We start from the raw sequence: 26,031 nt of genomic DNA on the forward strand, positions 1-26,031 counted from the left end.
ATGAGTTTCTCCAATAAGAAGAATGCACCATCAGAAAATAAAGATATCTGTTTGGGTAGCGATCACCTTGGTGAACCTACCAAGAACTTAAAGAATCCCTCCTTCAGGTAAAAAATGACTACCAGCACTCTGCCAAAGTAATCAGTGTACAGTTACCTAGCTTTCAAATAAGTTAGTTTAGTTATCATTAATATTAGCTCACCTGATACTATCAGTAAAGAAAAGAAGATAGCGAACGGAAGTCTCTGAGATATGGGTGAGCCTGAGCACTCTTCTGTTTCTCGGAGGGGTTTCTACAGGACACCTTTGTTGCACTGTAACTTCACATATGGACTACCATGGTAGTGGCAAGACAAAAAGAAAAGGGGTTGAAGGTGGTTTTTGTTGATCTGTGATACATCGTACGAAGGTGGGCAGCTGTAATATTTTTGAGAGACAAATAACCACTAGTGCAACTAAGTGCTCTACTATGACAAGTTTGCTGGTACTATTAAAGATCATCAGGAAGTTTGGGGTTCAGCAGAGAGGCAGAAAAGTGTATTCACTATGATGGCATAGACACTAAATCTCAAGTTCAAGCTCAATAAAAGATTTAATGAAAGGATGAAGGCAAGATAAGTGTCTTCTCTTGCATTGGTACATCAATCACTAAATAAAAAAATGATCATTTTGGAAACCTGATTCTACTATTCCAGTCAAGAAGTGTTGGAAAATTTGAAGTATTTTATAGTATGCTAGGAATGCTTAACTTGAGAACCAGTATAAGCTGTAACGGAACTTGAGTATAGAACAGTCAGTTCTGTGACTTCGAAATAGTTATAGAGAGGTATCTTGACAGTTTAACTTTGTGGAAAAGAGAGTCTTATACCATGTCAAATTTGGAGCTCTAAATCTCAGAAGAAAAAAAAAAACTAGGCTACATGTGTAGTTGGATGATAAGAATGATTATTTCATAAACTATGTAAATATCACCAGAATAATCTCCTTGACAAGTTTATGGAAGGATCATCAAAGAGCTCAAAAAATGTAAATGGATATCAAGATTAATTTATAAGGATTGAAATAATGAATGGTTTAGTAATTACTTGTTGGATAGGCAAATGTTAGCTGATATGCTAAAATTACGCCCCTGTGTTACACATATACTCCTGAGAGTTAACTGTAGTTGAACTGATTTTGTAATAAAAAATAGAAATGTGTCACTCTTTACAAAAAAATTTAGTTTGTTTTGTCATATCTGACTGCTCATAACCCGCGTAACTCGGAAACAGCGGCAGGTTTTATCATCGAAGAATCCAGCAGTGACAAAAGGGATAAAAGCAAGAATATCTTGTTAAATTAAACTTGTGGACTCCAGGTAAATAACCATTGAATTAAACAGATACAACAGTCAGCTTGTTTCCAAAGATAGTGACCAACTCATTCGAAGTTGAGATTGGCTTGATACACTTCAGTACATGCAACATATATGAGTGGTAGGTGTTCAGATGTATGTATGAATTACACGAACTTTTTTGATCTTGTAATGTATTATAAATTACTCCTAAATCACCAACGTTTCCTGTAACAGAGATCAATTCTGTGAGTAAAGAAGTTCGATTCTGTTTTGTTATCGGTGCAATCCTATGAAAAACAAACATTTTTAGCTGTGAAAGCGTTTTCAACATTGTCATTTTAAGGTTGGACATACTGTAGAAAATTTTAGTTTGCATATCTTACAGAAAGGTGAGCTACAGCTCCGAGGAAAAGCCAAGCCATCATATGCAAACCAAATGAAGCTCAGGAACAGTGGACTTCATGAGTGCATATAGAATAAACTGATATTTATTCTAACGCACAAATAATATTACAGAAAATGTTGTAAATATAGTTTCATGTCATCATACCAACTGACGTCACAACTGAACTGCCCAGGGTTCAGCGTACATATAAGAAAGAAGCACATAGTTTTCTCATGTTTGTGTTGAATTAGTAACATTTCATGGTGAAGTTTTTCCAAACAGAAACACATTCTGCACTAATTATATACGATATATTTTAAATGCACGGAAGAATGTTAGCACTAGTTTTCATTATGAATACAGATACCAGTCATTATGGAATTGGAGCAATGCAGTCACAGATTTAAGATAATGTGAAGTATGTAACTGTTAAGTATAGTCATACATTTACCACTACCGATTGCCATTACTGTACACAAAGAAAGATATTTTTTATACTATTTTTCAACCATTTCTGCTATTATTTGAATCTAAGAGAGAACCGTTAAAGTACCTTTCAAGCTAGAAAATGAGAAGGAATGGTTTTGTATTTGGATCACAACACAACTGTAAGAATACAATTACGCTCAACATCATTCTGGATAGTAATAGAGGAATCCAGATGAATACCAAGGCACTAAAATACCACTAATGGATGGACACTATGAGAAATGGCATTTAAGAGTATAAGGAGGCAATTATAGGATCGAGATGTTGTTGGAGCACTTCTTATTGTAGAACATAGTGAAGTGTAATAATCACAGAGCTATGAATATAGTACAGATGTGCGTAGTCTTTGGCAATTATTTAATTAGTTAAAACTGTCAGATGATTCTTACATTTTAAACAATAAAATTATCCAAGCCTTACATAAATGAAGGGCAAGAAACGCACTACAGTGTCATACCCTAAAGCAAACCTGCAGAAATGGCACTTCTGGCCAATCGCTAAGATAGTGTTGACGTAGAAGAGACTCTGTACCGTGTGTTTGTGTATTGCTTAGAGATAAAGCTTATCATGACAGGGCACTTCAAACAAAACGTTGTACTACTTTCTCTGTACAACATAGATAAAGATATTTCTGAATTTCTTCCAGTGTCTGAAAAGGATAGTTGGTATCTTTGGTCATTTTTAAGATTGAAGGTTATCCACTAATCAACAATTGAACACAGCCCTTTGTTGATAATTTGTCAGTTCGCAACATATATCACGTTAGATCACCTAAATCAGTCCACCCATATTAAAGAGTAGGTGTTAACAGTGTTTGCAGAGTTTGGTTGAGTACTAAATGTAATGAAAATGAACACTCCATCATACCCTACACATTCTGATGGTCTGAATGAATGGACCATATAAACTGCTAAGTGTATGTTTACAAAGTCTGTAAGTTTGGATTGAATAGGTTGGTATGAACAACAGCCATTTATAATGACAACATACAATGCAACAGAACAACAGTCTTCACTCTATTCTTAGAAATTGTCAGTGTAATGACCCAAGACAGGTGTTGCCACAGTGTTCACTGGTATACGTGAAGTTAAAGGGCACATTAGTTGAAGTGCATAAAAGAGGTTTAATATAATGGATAAAGTTAGTGAATTTCAAAAGTTAGGATGTAACAAAACACCGATGGAATACCATTCGTAACATACGTCACTATAGCACCAACATTTCCAAAGCATTCGGTATCTATGAGCATTTTCAACCCAATAACATCGTTAATTTCATATTACAAAACGTACTGTTATGTTCAAAACTATTCCTATAAATAAAACTTGTATAAAAATGCGTTTCCAATGATTCAGAAAAAAAAACATTTGTGTTCTTTATACGTTGATCGATTGCTAAGCAGGCTGTTTTGCCTTAGTGTACTCTTCAATAATGCTGTGAGTAACTGCAATAAATATACACTAACTGAAATCATATTGTGGAATACCACTATGTAACACAAATTTTTGTTCCTGGATATTATGTGTTATTTCTTAATTGCGTATGTTGTGAAAGTACAGAAAATCGCTATTATTTCCTTCAAACTGCTTTTGTGACCTGGATAATGTAATTTAGAAATTAACCTATTTTCTATGTAAAAACGGACAAATTTGCACATTGTTATTTATATAAGGTCTTAATAAAACAACATATAAATCAAGATTTACATGTATTTATACTAAAGTTATACAAAACGAACTGAAATGTTTAGAAGTGGTAGTTTTCGAGATTTGCTACTGTAATGTAAATCGCTTTCACGTATCAGCCTCCAAACATAGTGTCCCATCGTGTTTTCGCTTTACGCTCCCAGGTCACAAAAGCAAAGTTTGAAGAGAAAAATAGATCTTTTCCATTTACTTTAGGGATAAACAACTGGGAAATAACACTTGCTGCCAGGAACAAGAAAAAGCAAAATTTTGTTACATAGTGTAATTTCTACAGTAATTTCTATTCGCAACCTAATTGACGCCTGCTTAATCAAAAGGAAGCAGGCCAGGAAATAATTGACTGTTATGTCTGATACCGTAGAAGTTTTGACCTTTTTTCTTGGCAACGAAAAATGAAATTCGAGGAACACGGTTTTTCCTCCCTACTCTGATCATCAGAAAGGTGACAGAATGCAGGTTGCAAGAAGTTGAACGAATAAATTTACATGCAGATGTCTTAGCCCGCCTGACTTTACCGGAAATACAAAGCTCACGCGAGAGTCAAATTATTCTAACCCCATTAAGAATTTCATCAGTTGATGTAACCTCATTATAATAACTTAATCGTTTACATTAATAATGTGTGTAGTAACTGTAAGAACATTGCGTTGTTAAGGCAAAAATTTATCGAAAAATCTTTTAATAAAATCATGTAACATGAAAATAGAAGAAAAATGTAAAAGACTCAAACATCAAAATATATAATGTTTGAAAATGATTTCTCTTAAAAATAGTATTATTAACGAATGTTTAAAACGAAATTTTAATGTGTTTTTAACTAATGCGCATTTAAAAATGTGTTAAATATACTACACGAAAGTCTAAGGAATTATTTCATTGTCTGCAGTAATATGAATGATACTTAGGATGCATTAAAAATAAGTAATTTTGTTTAAAACATATTCAGTGAAAGTACAACGTAAAACTAATTGTTTAAGTGCAAACAGAAGATTGACATACTTTTGTCTTCTAATGTATGGAATATGTATTAGTTATTTGTTGTTAAGCACAGAGCTTACAATGAACTATTTTTATTATATCTTCCGTGAGTATCGAAAACCCAATTGCTAACATTAAAAGCCCTATGATCTACTATGAGTCATGTAAAGCGTGATATATTAGTTATGACTTCTCATAATAGAGATAATTTAATCCTTCGTCAAACAGCAGAAGAAGATAAAACATGTATTCAGCATGAAATATTAGTTTCGTCTAATTGCTTTTTATATGGTGATATGGTACCCTATGTAATACACGCTCTACTCTGTTTTGCATGTTCAGTAAATAGGAAGTTCTACCGTTTGTCTATCTACACAAAGGATAAAAGTGTTTCTTGATTACAAAGTAGCGGGAAATCGATGATGTTATTCTGTCTTATCATAAGGTATTTTTGTCAATGTACTTTGTGGCTGGGGCTGTATACGGGTCAACAGTTAGAGTGTGCCGAAATCTGAATCCCAGGTTCAGTGACTCGCGACCCGTTATCGCCGTTAGGACAGTGAGTAGCGTTATAATGGTGAGAGTCAAATCCCACTATTCGCATAGAATATCTTACGAGGTGACGGTGGGTGGTGTTGACTAGCTGCTTTCCCTTTAATCTATTATAAACAGAAAGCGTAAATAGCCTACGAGTACTAAGCAAACAAAATTTTTAACTGCTTTGAAAATTATGAGAACTATGGAGATGACAAACTCCCACTTCAATCAATATCATTGGAATAACGAACAAGTTAACGAAATGATTCAATTGAATGTACTACTCCAGAAAAATTTACGGTTAGAACATGAAAACACTTTATCAGTGTAGAGCAATTTGAACAATGTATTTTAAATGTTGTAAATTAAATTCGATTATGCAACGATAATGATTGCTATTTTTCTTCGCTTCCCAATTTTCCTTACTTGGGAGTATAATACTTAATTGAGACGATCGATACAAAAATGACGACTACAGATAGATTATATTTTGAATTTTAACATCGCTAGGTGTTCTTCTTTTAGAAGTAGTGCTGGTGCCAAGAATATTTTCGTTTTGTGAACAACTATAATAGATATTTGTGAGTGGCAAGAATAAGCGTCACAAAGTAGTACAGTATGAGGTTCAGTATATTCCAAAATATCTATAAGAATTCCCATTGTGAACCTGAAAGATTCGTGAGGTGCCGCTTTGAATTCCACTGATATACGACTAGAGAGACGTGGTTGAATTTCTAAGAAGAATGTACCAGTCACATTAATCCCCTCTCTACTAACACACACACTCTGCCATTCATTCTTGTCAGAGTCGTTCTGAGTAAATATCTCAAGGAGAAACGAAAGAATATTTCGTTTCATTTTCGTTAAAAAAAAAGGCGATAGCTATTCAACGTTTCTGAATTAAACCGTATTATTCCTCGAATATGAAGCATACACAGAAACGGATTCAACAGGAATTTATAGAAAATAGGTGCTTTTTTAATAAATAAAATATTAAGGCTTTAAAATAACTGAGCAACGCGATCACAATCTTGATAGTGTTTAAAAACATAAAGATCATGTAACATGTGTGGTTTATTATTGTGAATTTATTTGAACGGACTGATGGGATATGGAGAGCTTTCCCGTCATGGTCAGGTGGTAAAGGCTCTCGACTCGTAATCTGAGAGTCACAGGTTCAAATCCTCGTCGCACCAAACATGCTTACCCTTTCAGCCATGGGGACGTTATAATTGTTACGGTTAATCCCACTATTGATTGGTAAAAGAGTAGCTCAAGAATTGGCGATGGGGGTGATGACTAGGTACCTTCCCATTGCTTAATTAGGGACAGTTAGCGCAAATAGCCCTCGTGTTGCTTTGCGCGAAATTAACAAAAACACATAAGATTTCCTGTTTTTGTTATTTTTAATTTGTTTCTCGTTCATCTATTTTTTTTTTTTTGTAGTTGCCTGGTGTATTTTCACATGTAGATAGGCTTAAGAGGTTGCAAATCGAAAGGTCTAAAGCTCGAGCCCACGATATGCCACGACTGCACTCCTCGTTTTCAAGTATTGTCGCATTATGAACTTGGGAGTCAATCTCGCTATTTTTGTTTGCACTCTAGTTTGTAGTTCGAAATTAGTGGCGATTGTGCCTGAATCTCGAGATATTTCACCTGGAACTTAGATCTTATATGCATAAAGTACCATTCCGATTCAAAATGTCAAATACTTGTACGTGTACGTAATCAGAAGTACAAAATAGTCGCTTTGAAATTTTTATTGCTGATTTGCTGATACATTACATTTCAGATAACGTAGGATAACATGTTATTTTTTTAATAACTAGTTACTAACATAGTTTGTTCATGGTAGTCAAAATGTTTGTTTGGCTAACGGAAAAATATTCTTTGAGCTTATTATTATCCTTTTAATGTTCAGATGATTGTTTCTTCAACAATTATCGGAAACCCGTGATTCTGTAACGTTCTATCGTTACTTGGTTAACCTTCATATGTCACAAATTATCGGAAATTGATGATTTTGTAAGGCTCTAACATTACTTGATTAATTTTTATATATCAGATATAATCAAAAACCGGTGATTTTGTAAGGTTCTAACGTTACGTGGTTAACCTATATATATCAAGCATTATCGGAAATTGGTGATGTCTAAGATTTTAGCGTCACTTTAAATATTATCAAAAACCGGTAATGTTGTAAGATTATAACTTTCAGGTGCTTTATGAAAGGTAAAATGTAGCTTTCATTAAAGGTTAGTTCATCAGAATTTAAAGGTTTGGAAGTCAAAGTAAACTCAATTACATAGAAAACGAAAAGAAGAAAAAACATTCACTCTCAAGCTCATTGTGTGTAAGTACTTTTCTAGTATATAAAACGAGTCCGCCGCTAGTACAGCGGTAAGTCTACAGATTTACAACGCTAAAATCAAGGGTTCGATCCCCTCGGTGGAGTTATTAGATAAGCCAATGTGGCTTTGCTATAAGAACACACACACACATATAAATATATATATAAAACAAATTAATGTCCTTTAGTGACTAAATGTTGAGTTTAAGAACTTACTAGGTAATGAAAGGAAAGTATGATGTTAAACAAACATGAAGTTCTTTGAAATAACGGCTTTGCATGGCCAGGTGGTTGAGGCAGTCGACTCGCAATCTGAGGATCGCGGGTTCGAATCCCCTTCACACCAAATATGCTCGTCCTTTCAGCCAGATGAGCGTTATACCGTAACGGTAAATTCCACCATTCGTTGATAAAAGAGTAACCAAAGAGTTGGCAGTGAGTGGTGATAACTAGCTGCCTTTCCTTCAGTCTTACACTTCTAAATTAGGGACGGCTACCGCGGATAGTCGTCATGTAGGTCTGCGCGAAATTCAATAAACAAACAAACAAACTTTGGAATAACAGCACTATTTTACTTTAACTTTACAGTGCATGTAAAAAAAAAATGTTTATTTGTTTGCACTTAAACACGATACTACACAATAAACTATCTGTGCTGTTCCCAACACGAGCATAATATAAAAAGAAACTGATATTAAACTTTCGGGATATATAAGTATGCTAGAACACTTTTAGGTAACACAACTGAAATACGAGAAAGTGCAAATTATTTTATAAAAATAAACTAATATTACAATCTTATAGCAATATGTGATAAATAGTAAAACGAATTTGTCAGTAAAATTGAAAAAAAATAGATATCCAGAAAATGAAATTAATGCACAGCAACCAAAGTGAATATAAACTCATACAATAAAATTTTAACCAACTTCTAAATTCAAAATAAATAAGTGTAAAAAAAAAATCTAATTAGAAAGATTTGTTTTAGGTAAAGTAAATAACAAACGATAACTTTCAGGTGAAGCCATCAGAAACTAACAATAAAAATCTAATATGCACGAAACAAAACGTAACGACGGTTTGATTATGAAATGTAGAAAACGTCGAAATAATATCCATGTTATTAGCACCCCTCTCCTACAGTTATAGAAAGTTCCTTCTATTTTCATTTGCGACAAATATAGATCTTGTAATGTGCCAGTAACAGCATGAGCTCTATAAATACAGAAATTTATTTAATGTATAAAACATTACTTAAGGTTTTTTTATATTTTCTCTTGCATGTGCACTAATGAACAATCTGTAATTTGACGAAGATGGTTTATTTTAAGATAAACATATATATTTTTGGTTACAAAAATGTTATATAATAAATATACAAGACTATATTTATGAATAGATCTTATTATATTCAGTTAGATCTTTAATACTTTTAAGCGTCCATTTTTCAGAGTGTTTCACTCCAGTTATCGTCGTATGCATTTAGAAAATTCTCTTATCAGTGCACGTTAAATTTCCATGACAAGAAATGGATACTTAAGATATTTTACAGTTTCTAACATTCTACATATTGATATATTTGTGTGTGTGAGTGAAAACTTATAAATCTATGTGCTATAAACACAAATATCATATATCCAACTATTTTGTCTTTAACTCGTAACATCGTCTGCAAAGATCCTCAAAGAAGGTCATGTGCTAAATTGTGTTTTTAACAATATAGTCTTGTTAGCTCATTTGTTTACGTGTAATGAAAGGGGCAAAACTTAAAGGTTACCGTTTCTGAGGTCCAATGTTTCCGTCGCGATGAAGTTAAATACGATCTGCACTTTCAGCCTGGTGCATTATAAGAGTTATTTCATTCAGAGTTAAATAAAGCCATCCAGTCAGTAGTTGTTGCTGTCTGGCTGCTTTTCCTTGTTAGTTCAAAATTAGTCAGCTATACGTGAATCTAAGATTCTCTAACTAGCTCTCAAGACCCTAAGGTGTTATTCAGATTAAACATGCTTACATTTAACCTAAATTCAAACGTCTAAAAATACCATAATTAAAGAAATAAAAAATAAACTTTGCGCTTCGATAAATTGTATAATTAAAGTTAAAATGTGTAACTGCTGTTAACTAGATGCAAAATGTAAGCTATTATAAATAAAGCAAAATAAAATGTAATTAAGCAAGGATGGTCAAGTTTGTTTTGAATCCTTTTAGGTTTTAAATTGCATACTCTCAATATCTGTCGAATTCTGGTTTAAATTATTGCATATAATTATAAAAAGTAAACATCTCCAAATCTACAAGTTACCTTAAGGTGATTTTTTGCAAATATTACATATTTCAATAGTTAGATGCATATGTATTTAACATCTAATGAGTTCATTATATTTGTCACAATACATTAGTAACAGGCTGATAATAGTTTAACATAACATTGTTTGTCTAATCCTTTGAGAATTTTTAAGAATTAGAAGAATATTTATATATATAATAATATTTCAGTCACGCTAGGTTCATCATATAAAACTATAATTAATCATAACCATACTTTGCTATCTTAGAAAAGGAACTCATACTACAATAATTGTTGATTTATATACGTTTTCCGACCAGTATTATGCTTGTTGTGTCTCAGTCTACCTGATGAGCTCTGGATTGAGCAAAAACATGTCATTAGCAGTGGATATGACAAATATATTTTGGTTAAAATACTATTATTATACACTTTTCTGATTTTTGAAAACCCCTAAAGGACTAGATTAACAATCAGATGTTAAAAATATAACAGATTGAGCATAATGTCTTATGACAAATATAATTATTTATAATCATACTTCTCCAGTTTGTAGAAACGAGTTCACACCATGACAGTTGTTCTTTAACAATTTTTGTTTCTTTAAAAGGTACTCTAAGCTAGTTGTTTCTAAGCACATTTAAGGTCGTGAATTGAATCTGATGTATATGACATATATCAACCTGAGAGGCACTTAATCCGTATGTGGGTTAAATGGCCAGGCCAAAGATCCTTACGGTTCCAGTTTAATCGTACCTAATTCTCAACTAGTGACCGATGGAGAAGGCAGTCAGCAAGCAGCAAGCGTCAACTTAAGGGTTTTGTACGATTCATTGAAGCGAAAGACTGAATTGACTTTTATTTTTAAAACATGACCGCAGATGAAAGTGACAAGATCGTTCAGTGCCACATTTTGAAATCATGATACTTTGATTAGTAGCTTGACATGTTAAACACTATGCTAGTCGCAACCACAAAATGTGAGTGTGAAGAAACGTGCTGTGCTACGAAGTTTAGGTTTAATTGGTCATCTAATGACTTTATGAATTAATTAGTCATCTAAAGACTTTATGGTGCGATTTCTCCCACCTAACTTCTGTGGTACCCCGATTGAACTTGTTTTATGTTGTCCTTTTATCTAATTCTGGAAAGTATAGAATTACAAGTTCTCAAAAAACGTTTATGAGCATAAAGTATTCGAGACTTTAAAACACAAATAAGTTTCATGTACAAGGCATATAAAAAAATAATTCATATTCAAAATGTACATTATTAGATAATAAATAATGAAAACATTACACATTTATGTCGATTTAAATAATTTTATTTAACAATGACGAATAAAAGGTTGAATATTCCAAAAAGCATGTTTATTCTAGTTCTGTGTAATGATAACCATTAAAAGGAGTAATGGCTTAGGCTTCACTTGATGTTTATTGTGCCGGAGTATGAATCTGTCACCTGTGAGTATTCTGTCAGAGTAGCACGTCAAATTACCCGATTAGAGCTAGGCAAATAAGTGGCTGCGCATCCTCCAGCTCTGTGAGCTCGAAACTAGAGACGGATAATGCAGATAGCCCTTGTAGTGCAACTTTCATGGATATCCGAAACGAATAAACAAAAATAATAGATTGTATAGAGAAAATTTATCATTTTTTAGTAATATATTATTCGTAATAAAGAACTAATCTGGTCAAACAAATTTATGTTACTTCTACTTGCACTGGAATCTATTTCCTCAATTTGTGTACGATTCTTAAACGTATGATTATGTTGAATGTTTCTTATATATCTCAATTTTAAGGCGCTGTGATTGTTTGTTTTTTATAGGTTTATTTCACATCATCGAATCAGGACACGACGGAATCATAAACGTGGAAAAGGAAAATGTCTTGGTGTTTATAAACGCTTCCAATTGTGCAACTTAAAGGTAATATCAATTCCAAATTTATCACCAAAGTTGCTGATTATGAAGAAAATTTAACTATGCTTATGTTTTAATAAAGATTGAGACTAAAAGAACCAATATACAAACTATATATTTAATAAATATTGAGACTAAAATAAATTATACAAACTATACATTTAATAAGGATTGAGACTAAAATAACTAATACAAACTATACACTCAATAAAGATTAGACTAAAATAAATAATACAAACTATACATTTAATAAGGATTGAGATTAAAATAAATAATACAAACTATACATTTAATAAGGATTGAGACTAAAATAAATAATAAAAACTATACATTTAATAAGGATTGAGACTAAAATAAATAATACAAACTGTACACTTAATAAAGATTAGACTAAAATAAATAATACAAACTATACATTTAATAAGGATTGAGACTAAAATAAATAATACAAACTGTACACTTAATAAAATTAGACTAAAATAAATAATACAAACTATACATTTAATGTTAAAAATTACAAAACTTCTTCGTCGTTAATATTGACGCGATGCTTTGTATCTATGACTTTAATATAGTAACATTAATGGGAAGTCTTACTGATTTAAAGGGAAAGTCTAATTCAATGTGTCGATCACTGAAGAATAAAATATTCTTTTTGTTGTCAGTACCGGCAATAGGAAGCTTTAATGTTGTATTTTATTGGCTATGAGCTCTGTACTAGATTCTTGGAGAAGAAAGAAAAGTCAATTTTAGAGAAATCTATATATTTCGATTCCTTTCATTCTGTGCTGAGTGTTTTCCAATCCAAATCTCTCTGAACCAACGAAGAGTACTTAGTACTATTTTTGGTTCTGGATGTTTGCCAATATGCAACTGGACAACGACCTAAAATGTGTCGTTAGGTACATGCTACAATAAGATACGTAACTACTAAATTTCTTCTGGTCATGTTCACCGTTTCTTTACGTTACAAAGTAAAGTTTAAGTTCACGTTCTTGGTGTAACAGTAGATTTTTGTCATATTCATCACTGATGTTTTCTTCATAAGTTCGTGTGTATGTATTAAAATATGTTGTGAATAAAATATTTCCTTCTCAAAAATACGCAAGAATATACAGGAGAGTCAATAGCATTTATTTTTTACTTGTAAAAAAGTCACAGAACCGTTCCTTAACGGTAACGAAGTTGATAACAACTAAGAGGTCTTAAAAGGTGAAACCTAAAAATCGTACATTATGATTTATAGGTTAGAAAAAAAAGAAAGTTTTCAAACTGAATGACAAATTATATCCAATAAGCATCCACACCCTCAGGGGTATAGACGTCTGGCGCCATAACATTCGTGTTTTGGCTAACAACTATGACACATATACAACCGTCTTACGTCAAGGAAGAGACAAGATCATTTCTCTTCTTCCCACTAATTCGGCAGAGAATAATCTAAGTCTGGATAAAATCTAAAATGCGAAGCGTTTCACACGTACACACACGTGTTAAAGAAGTTCTGGTGTTGTGTACCAACAAATTTAAGCCAAATAAAAAAGCATTTTACGCATATACATGTTATGCAGCAACATTTGCCATCTCCTTCCTTGTAGCTCGATTTATTTTTTATTATCTGATGTACATCAAATAATTTGTTCATGTTAATAAAACCTGTGACACCTTCTCGAACTAGCTGTACACTTACTATTTTCAAGGTTTCTGTAATAAAACTGGTGTAGAATGCATTTTGTCATTTTTTCTCTCACAAGTTAATTTAAATTGAAGATGTAGTTCACAAAATTTTATATATTTCGTTGCTAAAAGAGGAAAAAAATAATGAAACTACAATGACACTCGATTTAAATACCTCGCTTTGATACCATACAGTACATATTTTGTTTCGTACACACACATATATATATATAAGTAATTTTTGCAAGAAGAATCAGTATATATGTACCACCTTGCAAAATAATACAACTATATTTTTTATATAAAGTCGCTCGGCTGTAGAAAATAAACTAAACTAAGATGTGACTACTTCTTTGATCTCCTAATATCAAAGAAGCGTTAATGTGATGCTCTTGTAGATAAAGGAAAGTAAATGCTTAGTTTAAATCATTATTTATTGAAAGTCAATAGTCGTAGAAGGTTTGAGTCAATCGAGTGGGTCAGTAAAATACTTACACTACATTTAATTATTTTATTCTGCAATTTTGAAACTATTTCTTTTGACTGAGAGAGTATCTTGTAGTATATTCTAATGTTTAAGACTTATGTGGTGAAAATACTTGCATTGGCTTCGTGATGACGAGAAAACCCATTTGTAGAGAAAAATATATATGTAAAAACGGTTGGTATGAGTTGAGAAAATTTTATGTAGAGGAGCGAACAACGTTGTTCGCTCTCTTAGATAAAAATTTTCTCAACCCATACCAGCCGTTTTTACATACACTGCTGGCCAAAGTCTTAAGGCCAATGAATATAAAGAAAAAAATATGCACTTTGCGTTGTTAGACTCAACCGCTTATTTGAGTAGAGTTTCGAAAGATGAAAATAAGAAAAGGGAAAATAAAAATAAAAATCTTTTTTTATCATTTAATAGGGAAAATATGAACACTATGAAATTAGCCTAAATACTAGCTGGTCAAAAGTTTAAGACCATACTGAAACGAAGCGTTAATCGGTAAACACGTAACGAAATTTAATCGTTTGTGTTCAAGCATCAGCGTTGTCAACATCTCGCACTGACATCTCCTGTGTTACTTTGGGTAAAAACATGGCAAATGTTGAAAAGTTGACAGACTTTGAACGAGGCAGAATTGTAGAGTTGTAAAACAAGGTATCTCTCAACGCGCAATCGCTGGTGAGATTGGTCGTAGTGAAACTGCTATTGGAAATTTCTTATAAGACCCTGAGGGATACGGAACGAAAATTTCAAACGGTCGACCCAAGAAAATTTCGCCGGCGTTGAGCAGGAGGATTCGACGGGTTGTCCGGCAAGACACCAGCCGATCGTCAAAACAGATTAAGACCCTTATGGACGCAGAATGCAGCACAAGAACAATAAGACGGCATCTACGAGAGAAAGGCCTTAAAAACTGTAAACGTCTTCAAAGGCCACGCCTCCTTCCACACCACAGAAACAGCTCGTTAAACTTTGCTGAGAAGCACCAAATATGGGACGTAGAAAAGTGGATGAAGGTTTTGTTCTCTGATGAGAAAAAAATTAATCTGGATGGTCCAGATGGCTTCCAACGTTACTGGCACGATAAGGATATCCCACAGGAGACATTTTCTACACGATACAGTGGAGGAGGTTCCATCATGATCTAGGGTGCTTTCTCCTTCCATGGAACAATAAAGCTTCAGGTTATACAGGGGCGTCAAACAGCAGCTGGCTACATTAGCAGGTTCGAGAGAGCATCCTTATTGACTGAAGGCCCTCGCTTGTGTAAAAATGACTGAATCTTTTAGCAGGACAACGCTGCAATTCACAATGCCCGCAGGACAAAGGACATTTTCATGACGAATAACGTGATTATTTTGGACCAATCAGCGTGTTCGCCCGAACTTGGGGGTGGATGGCAAGGGAAGTCTATGGAAATGGACGTCAATTCCAAACAGTGCATGATCTTCGTGAAGCGATCTTCACCACTTGGAATAGCATTCCAGCCAGCCTTCTGCAAACGCTTATATCGACCATGCCAAAACGAATGTTTGAAGTTATTCGCAATGACGGCCGTGCAACTTACTACTGAGACCTCTTGTTGTGCATTTCCTACCCTGTTTAGGACTTTTTTTTGGTATGGTCTTAAACTTTTGACCAGCTTGTATTTAGGCTAATTTCATAGTGTTCACAGTTTTCCTAATAAATGCTAAAAGGTTTTTTATTTTCTTATTTTCATCCTTCAAAGCTATAGTCAAATAAGCGGTTGAGTCTAACAACGCAAAATGCATATTTTTTTTACGTTCATTGGCCTTAAGATTTTGGCTAACTGTGTATATATCATGCATTGGCTTGTTTCACTATTTGACTTTTCAAGCTTATCAGAAGCATTACGGCAAATATTTATTAAGTAACGGTGAATATTTTATACTGACTAGTATTTTATATATTTTCCAACACTTATTTATTTAATGTATAATATCGACCACTTAATTTATGTTTTGTGTTACATAAAACACTTTTATTTACTTGTTATGTTTCATCTGAAACGTTTACGTTTGAGTCACAAGGGACACTTTTAAATACTTCTTAATTTACTTTTTGTGTATAAAATAATATAAAACTTTTAGGAAAAAAAATACTTATGATTGACAATAATATGTTTAAATGTTCTTTAAATTTATTTAATTTAATACTATTTGGGTGCTTTTTGAGTTATGTTCAAAAACGTAGCTCGCATATTTTTAATTTAAACGAATGTTGTAATACGTTTTTGAGTCAAGGTTTTTATTTTATTCTCCTTCGTATTTGGGTTCATTGAATTTAAATACACCATTCATCAAATTGGGCTGTTAGTGAAATCCCAAAGAATACTTATTAATTGTCCCGTCCAAAATAAAAACAAAATGTTTTTTTTTCCTTGAACCAAAGCTGATTACGAACTTCGTTTGTACAGCTCTCATGAGCTTAGTATAATAGTAATATTTTTCAAAATTAAAGGCATTTTCATAGATTTAATGTTTCAATAATTAACAGAAATCAAAACAGAAATATATCAAGATCTCACGAAATATTTAGGCATTACGAAAAAAAAATGATGAGATTATTTAATTTAATACTATTTGGGTGCTTTTTGAGTTATGTTCAAAAACGTAGCTCGCATATTTTTAATTTAAACGAATGTTGTAATACGTTTTGAGTCAAGGTTTTATTTTATTCTCCTTCGTATTTGGGTTCATTGAATTTAAATACACCATTCATCAAATTGGGCTGTTAGTGAAATCCCAAAGAATACTTATTAATTGTCCCGTCCAAAATAAAAACAAAATGTTTTTTTTTCCTTGAACCAAAGCTGATTACGAACTTCGTTTGTACAGCTCTCATGAGCTTAGTATAATAGTAATATTTTTCAAAATTAAAGGCATTTTCATAGATTTAATGTTTCAATAATTAACAGAAATCAAAACAGAAATATATCAAGATCTCACGAAATATTTAGGCATTACGAAAAAAAAATGATGAGATTATCAGTTGTCCTTTAATTTGTAGGCGAGTTAAATGTTTATTCATGTTTTTACAGAAACTAAGTGAATACTTTAGTAGTTTATATACTAAAGAAAGAGGGTTATACTAACCCTTCTTGAGTATTTTTTATTCAGGTCTGGTTGCACAAGGTTAACAGCCTATTTCTTTATTTGAAAATACTGTTACCTAAATGAAGGTAAATCTAATATAGTGTATAAATCGTCTGCTAGTAACTTCTAGGATTTTCTTAACAAAAGGCTTACACTTCTTTCTACAGCCTTGCCATGTTCCACTTGACCACAGGAAGGAACAGTGTGCCATTTTTGATAGGCAAAGCTTCAAGGGAAGGTATTATCGTTGGGCACCTTACATAAAGGGTAAGAATTTTGGTTAGGTAATTCATATTATTTTTTCGTATGTGTATAAATGCTCCATCAAAAAAAAATCAACAACAATGTAATAAGATAGTAGGAAAAGAAAAAATTAGCAACAAAATGTTATACGCTGTTGATCAAAATCTTAAAGCCAATGAACATAAAGAAAAAATATGCATTTTGCGTTGGTAGACCAACCACTTATTTAAGTAGAGCTTCAAAAAATGAAAATAAGAAAAGGGAAAATAAAAATAAAAAACTTTTTTAGCAAACGTTTATGGCTGGATTTTCAAAGTACTTAAAATACTGAATGTACACATGAACTACTTGAAATCAAACCATAACAAAGTATACTTACTTAACTCAGTGCTAGGTTTTTAAAAAAGTTGCCGCAAAATATATAGACAAATTAACATGTGCAGTAACCTTTACTCTAATAAAATAAGCCACATTAAAATACTCATAGAAAAAATCAGATTGGCTTACAAAAGGTTTACAGGATAAAATTCAATTTGCTGTAATGATAGAACACTTAAAGGATCACTAAAGATCGAGAAAGTTAGTCAAACAGAAAATTAGCAAATAAAAACTATGTGGTAAAAGGTTAACTGAAAATGTAAAAATGAATAGTAATGATTTATATAAAATATTAAAGTTAACCAAATGTTAGGTTGGGAATAGGGCTTTTGATGGATGATAGGGGAAAGCTCATAGCTAACGAATGAAAGATAGGTGGGTTATTATATTCTATTTTTTCTTCAATTTTTGCTATTGACGATTTAAAGAATACTTCTCATCCTTAACAGTCCATAGATGGAAATAAGTTGATCACACTAATTTTGAGTTTGTTGAAAAAGTGGGGAAGTTAAAGATTAGATAAGTGAGTCATTTGCTACTATTTTTAAATAATCCTTGAATAGTGGGCAGGTGCCAGAATATTGGATGCTGTCTGATGTTATTCCACTTTTTAAGGAAGATGATCAAAATTATCCTATCGATTATAAGTCTATTAATTTTACATAACTGGTGGATTTTTTTTTTAAAGTTTGATGGAAAGTGTTTGCAAAGTAATTTAATAAAGTTTAAACTTTTGTTGGGTAGTTTGTGTGGTTTCAATATGGAAAATGTTGCCTTAATAATCTTTCATCTTATATTGAGAAGGTACAGATTAGTTTTGGTTTATTTGAATTATCAAAAGCATTTGATAAAGCACCATATAAACTGATTGATAAAAAGAGTATATTTTTGTAGGTGTGGTGGATAGAATAGCTGTTTAGATACAGAATTGGTTAGATGGAAGAAAGCAAAGAATTATTATAAATGAATTTCAGTTAACCTGGATTCATGTTACAAGTGGGGTAATCAGGGTCTAATACTAGTACTTGATATCTTTTTTGTATTATTTGTATCAGTGACATGGATTTCTGGAATTTATTGATGATATTACGGTTTTGGGTGTTACTTGCTTTGAGGAGATTGTTGCCACTTTACACAAGATTTAGATTATTTTGTGAGCTGGACATATGACTTTTAATTATTATAAATGAAACATAATGAATATAGGATATCATACTTTTGAAAATGATTTGAATTGATAACGGTAATAATCTTAACAGTGTTAACGAAGAAAGCTTCTTTGGTGTTCTAATTAATCAGTCTCTTAATCTATCCAAGAAATATGGTAGTGGCAAGTCAAGTCGCATTTTAGGTTTTATCTACAGAAACAACCAATAAAATATCTAAAAGATTATAATTTCATTGTGTATGCCATTGGTTGGAACACATTTAAAATTTTATATTGATTCTCTTATAACTTAGGCCTGGCATGGCCTAGCGCGTTAAGGCGTGCGCTTCGTAATCTGAGGGTCGCGGGTTCGCGCCCGAATCGCGCCAAACATGCTCGCCCTCCCAGCCGTGGGGGCGTTATAATGTGACGATCAATCCCACTTTTCGTTGGTAAAAGAGTAGCCCAAGAGTTGGCGGTGGGTGGTGATGAGTAGCTGCCTTCCTTCTTGTCATACACTGCTAAATTAGGGACGGCTAGCACAGATAGCCCTCGAGTAGTTTTGTGCGAAATTCCAAAACAAACTCTTATAACTTACCTTAGAAAATACATTAAATTATTGGAAAAGGTTCAGAAGATTCCTACCTGATATGGAAAGGTTGTCATATGAAGACAGGTTAAGAAATTTATTTATCTTGAAAAAAAAAAAGAAGAATTAGAGGGAATTTGACTGAAATGTTTAACATTGTTAAAAGAAATTGGTAGTGTGGAAAATGTGTTTCTTATACTTAATGGAGAGTATGGTATCACTACGAGACACATATAACAACGTAGGAATTGTATTTGGCTAAGTCGGTTTTATTTTTCTAACAGGTTGATTGGCTTTTGGAATGCATTGCTTTCAAATGTGATGGAATGCAATTAATTTAAGAAAGTTAAAGGGATGACTTGGTAAATATTGAAATGATAAAGATTGTCTTTGAGTGACTTATTCTCTTTTTAAAGTTTAGTTTAGTGAATCGGATGTCCTAGATCAATGGTTACTAACCAGGGGTTCTCGCACCCCTTGGAGGTGCGAAATAGCGTTCCAGGGGGTGCAAGATAACATTTGTTTTGGCCGCCTTCACCTTTATTCTCAAATAAATAATTACTGTAAGGGGCGCGAGAACATATTAAAACCTTTTTAGGGGTGCGGGGCATAAAAAAGGTTGGGAACCACTGGCCTATATGGACCAAAAGGTCTCTCGTTGCTTTTAGTTCTTTATATGTATGTATCTAAAAACGAATTTATTTATTTGATGCTAATCACAAAGCTAAAGAATAGATTACCAACTACAGATATCTGACCCCGATATTTAACGTTGTAAGCACTCGAACTTACCGTTGCACCGCTGAAGGGGGAAAAGGTAGGAAGTATTTCAAAACAAAAAAAATGTTATTTACTATACTTTAGATACTCAGTATAAAATGTGTCATTCTATTATTCTAGCTTATTTAATAACAAACGCATTTATTGTAACAACCAGCTTTTTTATATTGGAAACTATTATATTAGCTCACAGTACAACCAAACTACTGTAAAATAATAAGCTACGGAAAGAAGCACAGATAGAACATTTATACGAACTTTTTTTTAGAAATTTCTGTATTTTGAAATAAAATGTTTTAAGGAATATGCTCAATAAAGGGAATATTTGTGCAATATTAAAAATAAGAAAACTATTCTGTTATTTTTCAATTATTAAAATATTTTCCATCAATATACCGAATTTTGTAAAAATCCTAAAAGTTGGCTGCAGGAAGTTATCAGTTTTTCGTAGTCTTTCATTCTTTAAGGTTTCAAATCAGCCATTTTTTGTTAACTCACACCAATGATCAACAGCGTTACTGTTGCTTCTATGAGCCACTATTTTCTAGCTAATGTAACGCAAAAGTGCATTATAGTAACTTTCCATGCTCCACTGTTATATTAGCTCACATGGCGTCAAAAATGCGATGATATAAGTAACGCCTAAGCAACTGCTAAATCTTATATCAGATTGCATAATGAGCAATAGTATTGGTCAAAAAAGCCCTCGCCTGTACTGAATATGGCAAATATAGCGTTGTTGAAATATTAATAAATACTCTTTTTTGCTTTCACAAGTCCTACGGACTGCTACTACTATGTTAGTTAACACAACAAGACACTGAAAGTTATGGCCACTATCATCTGGAAGGGTTAGAGATAAATTAGTTATTTAATTTAAGATACTGATATTTAGTGTTATATGAGTACAATACAGTAATTATGGCCTTAAAATGTTGAGGTTTGACTCCCTAGGAAACAAGTTATATTAGGGGAAGTTGACAGATTCATTCAAGTGAGACTCTATTCTGCTGCTTCTTTAAACCTTCATTTGTGAAAACCGCTTTTTATCCAGCACGAAGAGTTGATATCTAAAGGACACTGATGTACCTGGATGACTTCTGTCTCATTTTCTTTTTGCTTATCTTTTTATAAATCCTATAGTCTGTGCAAATAACTATGCCATTTTCATGGGAGTAAGTGACTATACTTATTTATTAAGGCAACACTTGATTATTGCTATATCAATAAGTATTAGCTATCGAAACATCGTCTATCATTATATAATAATAGAGCAGTTAAACAATATTAACCCAGTACGTAAACATCAGTGCATAATCATTGTTCATGAGACATAATTTAGTTGACTACTTTTAGATGCAAATATTTCCATGCACAAGCATTGTTCTTGTAAAACCTCACCACCTGGAGTTATTTCTATGTTGATGAGTGTTCGGTGTCGTTGTTATAAATCGCGTGCTTTTACTTCTCTTCAATCTTCTTATCCAGTGAAAGGTCTTTATGATATTTCATTAATTTACAGAAATAGAAAAATGTGAACTCCATTGTAGACCAGTTGGTTATCAGTTTTACGCTCGTCTAGCCAAGACTGTTGAGGATGGAACATCGTGTTCATCTGACACATCGATTGACAAAGTGTGCATCGCTGGACATTGTAAAGTGAGTAGCGAATTACTTCAAGGCCTTAAAAGAATGAGCTCAGCAAAATATTTTGTGAGATCAAAACCTGGATTAGAACGTTGAACTAGCACACGTGTTTTAAAAACTGTTCCAGAATAAGTTTAAAAATGTTGCTGAGCTGAATAAAAATATTTAAAGAATTTGGGATGAATAGCATGTTTTAATCATTAAAATAAGTAGAAACCCACAAATAAATCATATATATTTAAAATTAAGATGGTCAGGTATTACAAAAAATGCTTAAATGAAAAAGTATATTGTGAGAAAAAAATAGAAAAATGATCAAAGTGGGAAACATTAATGAGATTAATATGCTCTAGTGAAGGTATAAATACTCAGACTTGAACTATTACTGTTATATAAACAATATGATATCTTTGTCTCTGCTTATATTGAAATATAGAGATAACATCAATTGTTATTTAATACAATTCGTAGTTTCTGAGAGCAATCTATAAAGCGGAAAACAGAGCAACATGTCATGTCGAGCAATTTGATGTATGTTTCCATGAAAAGTATAATAAGGCTGTTTATATAAATAAAAGTATCTGTAAAGTTTTTTCAAACTTCATTAATAGGTGATAAAGTAAGGCATATTAATATTTATGAAAGATATTTCTATTCTGAAAACATTTAATGTAGGTTATTAAATTAACTTTCGACAATTCAACCCATCTGATGAACGGTCCTCTTGTCACTTCCCTGACGTGAATCATATGAAACTTTTCTGTTTATAGGTTGATTTATCATTATCGCAACCACTTACACAATTATCAGTAGTCCAAGAGTTTCTAAAGATGACGCATTCGATGGCCTACAAACACTAAGATATGGGTGTCATGGTTTTTACCACAAATCTTTTAGTGAATAACATGTTTACTGACCCACCAAAGAAGTTGTTCAGGGTGCCTTTATGGCTCACCATGAACGACGATTTTATGTTTCATCTCGTATACCAACTAAAGTATCCGTTGGTTTATTTCCTTAAGTTTATGACTTAAGAGTTATGACACTGTCACCCTGTGTTTGCTGTTGTTTTTCTTTATGCATGCGAATGATTTTTAGACTGAATATGTCCACGTATCTTTTGAAAAGAAAGTACAAATGAATTCTTCTTTTCTGTAACGTTTTATAAAGCAGAGATTAGTTTCATGCTTGTAGAGTTTACCTGATCCTTCTTCCTTGCTTTTAATATTTGAGCTCTAAAGTCAATACTTATGTATCAAACTGTAATGCCATCTAATACTAAGTTAGTTAAAAACAAAGAATATTCTACCAATATTCAAAATAAAAGAAAAGTGAGTAACCTAATATATAATATTTAAACTACTGTGTGTATACAAGGAGAAAGAGAGCCTCATGTGTTAATTTTATTCTAAACATTTTTCTAAAAATAATTGGCTAAAAATTTTCAACAGATCATTTAGAAGCAACGTCCTTAGCTTTAGTCGTAAACTGAAACATTACGCTATGACATGTGATTGTCAGTTTTCATAACAGGTGATTTTAGAAAAAAAAAAAAAGTATATTTAGGTATTATGTATTTAAAATATGCAACCATACAGTACTTTCCTGAAACAAGTTTAACAACTAGAAAGTGTGACAAATAAGTTGTATGCATCTGTGTATACAAAACAAATAGCTTAAAAGCCCTCAAAATTTTAATAGTGAATTTTATTCTACGTGTGTGTTTGTGGGTTTTTCTTATAGCACAACCACATCGCGATATCTGCTGTGTCCACTGAGGGGAACCGAATCCTTGACTTTAGCGTTATAAATCCAAATACTTACCTCTAACCCGGCGGGGGACTTATTCAGAAAAATAAATAATAATAATGTTTTAACGCCGCAGTCATAAACACCAGCGTTAATAAAACCACTTTTTTTGAAAAGTAATTAATTTGCAAATACTTATCATTCAATGAAATGTTCAAATTATTATTAGCAGTATATGTTTATTATTGTATTTTTCTAACTATTCCTTAAGCCTACTGAAATAGATTTAAAATAACACGTTATTCAGACTAAATTTTATAAAAGCTGTGATAATTAAAGAAATAGTAACTGTCAGTCTAATAGGCTATAAGAAAATTCTTAAGTATGTATTTTTTATGTCTTTAGCTATTGCTTTACATCTGATATTGTAATTTTGATTGTATATGTGAATGATGCGTATTGAAACTATGGATAATCAAAGTGAACCAGGGCACGTTATAACAGAAACAAAATTGTTTTTAACGAAATTTAAGATGCAACATCCTTCATGTTGTTTGTTAACGGACTGTATTGGTTGCAAAATCTTTGTTTTTTAATTATGGACTGGATGTTACCCTGTACTTAGAGTGCCAAAAATATGAATTTCAGGGTTCACATTTCATCACCGCAAACACTTGCGCTGTTGTTTGAAGAGTGGTGATAAAATCCCACTACTTTGTCGTACAAAAGTAATCCAAGCACTAACAATGGTTGCTGTCAACTACTGTCTTTCTTCCATTCTATCAGTGCAAAACTAGGGACAGTTATGGCAAGTAAGCCTTTGTGTAGCTTTGTGCAAAATTCCTAGAAGAAACAAATAAATATTTAATTACTGCACGACAGGTAGTCCACATAGCTTATCTGAAAGTTCAAATGACCAAAGGTCCAAGAATGCAACCAAAATTAAGGTTATTTTAATAACAAATCTTCCGAATGAGACTAATTTTTCTAGTAAGCTTTACAGAATACGCAGCTTAGAGAAGCTTAATGCAATTTATGATACATATTTTAATGTAACAATGACCAAATTTCCTGATTCTTTGGTTTCTGATAACTTTATACATGTATATATCAAATGCATCTCAAAATCGTTAGTGAAAATATGTTTGTTTATTTTGAATTTCGCGAAAAACTATTCGAGAGCTATTTGTTCCAGCCGTTCCTCATTCTCCAGTGATTGACTAGAGGGAGAGAATATAGTCAACGTCTCCCTCTGCCAACTCATGGATTACTTGTTACCAGCGAATAGTTAGATTGAGAGTCACACTCTGAAACAGAGAACATGTTTGTGGACGGCATGTTTAGAATCATGCGCTCTAACTACTAGGCCATGGTAGGCTGTGAAAAATATGACTGGTATTTCTGTATCAATGAGAACTAATACAGTAATAATTAACTGGCTGGAATGCATCACACACGTAAGGTATTTTACGCAGTTAAGACGTTTGCATTATGTTTTTCACAAACACATAACATTATCTACCAGTAACATGATTTTAATTGAGAAAAAATCATAGACAGTTACAGATTTTGTTGATTGAAAAAAACAACACAAACAGTTATTACCTTCTGATGAAAATTATAAGCTAACTATACAGATCAGTATACTGAATTGGCAGTTAGATATCTTTTTGTAAGTTATATTTTTAGCCATAATTCGACAAGATTCAGTCAGCTATAGAGGTCTAAAGGTACCAAAGGCTCATTTATGTTTAGCCAGTAATGCATTGTAATTACCATAAATCTAAATATTAACGAATACTAATACTATCCAGAATTATTATAAATGTAGTAGCCAGTAATATAAAAGAAAACAAAACTTACAAAATAAGAGAAAAATTTAGTCCTCAAAAATTGCGTAAAAATCACAAAAGTTTGCTCCACAAAGATCCACAACGTAAGTAGATCAAACAAAAATCAGTGGTAAAGGAAAGTTTTAAAATGTTTGACGTTTTATTATATATATATATATATAAGTCAGCCAAAGCTTAAAACATTTTTCTTATAGATATTGTGTAACATTTCTTCGAAAAAAATCAAGAGCATATTAATTCCTTTATTAACTAATATGCTAGATATAAATGTTAAATTGAAACTTGTTACTTTCGTAAACTTTTAAATCTGAATAAATATTTTAGTGATATAAAGACGTCCAGCTTGCAGAAAAATAATCTAAGC

The 26,031-nt window shown here is 32.4% G+C and overlaps 1 protein-coding gene across 1 annotated transcript in view; it reads left to right on the plus strand.

Moving 5' to 3' along the window:
• Positions 1–26,031, plus strand: part of LOC143248122 (thrombospondin type-1 domain-containing protein 4-like) — a 203,382-nt gene continuing 177,351 nt past the window's right edge. Inside the window, exons 1-4 of the mRNA XM_076496555.1 lie at positions 1–107; positions 11,899–11,998; positions 17,449–17,548; positions 21,941–22,077. Coding sequence (XP_076352670.1) covers positions 1–107; positions 11,899–11,998; positions 17,449–17,548; positions 21,941–22,077 — 444 coding nt within the window. The remainder of the gene's footprint in view (positions 108–11,898; positions 11,999–17,448; positions 17,549–21,940; positions 22,078–26,031) is intronic.

The sequence above is a fragment of the Tachypleus tridentatus genome, chromosome 4 (genome assembly GCF_004210375.1).
Source record: "Tachypleus tridentatus isolate NWPU-2018 chromosome 4, ASM421037v1, whole genome shotgun sequence".
Classification (NCBI taxonomy): domain Eukaryota; kingdom Metazoa; phylum Arthropoda; class Merostomata; order Xiphosura; family Limulidae; genus Tachypleus; species Tachypleus tridentatus.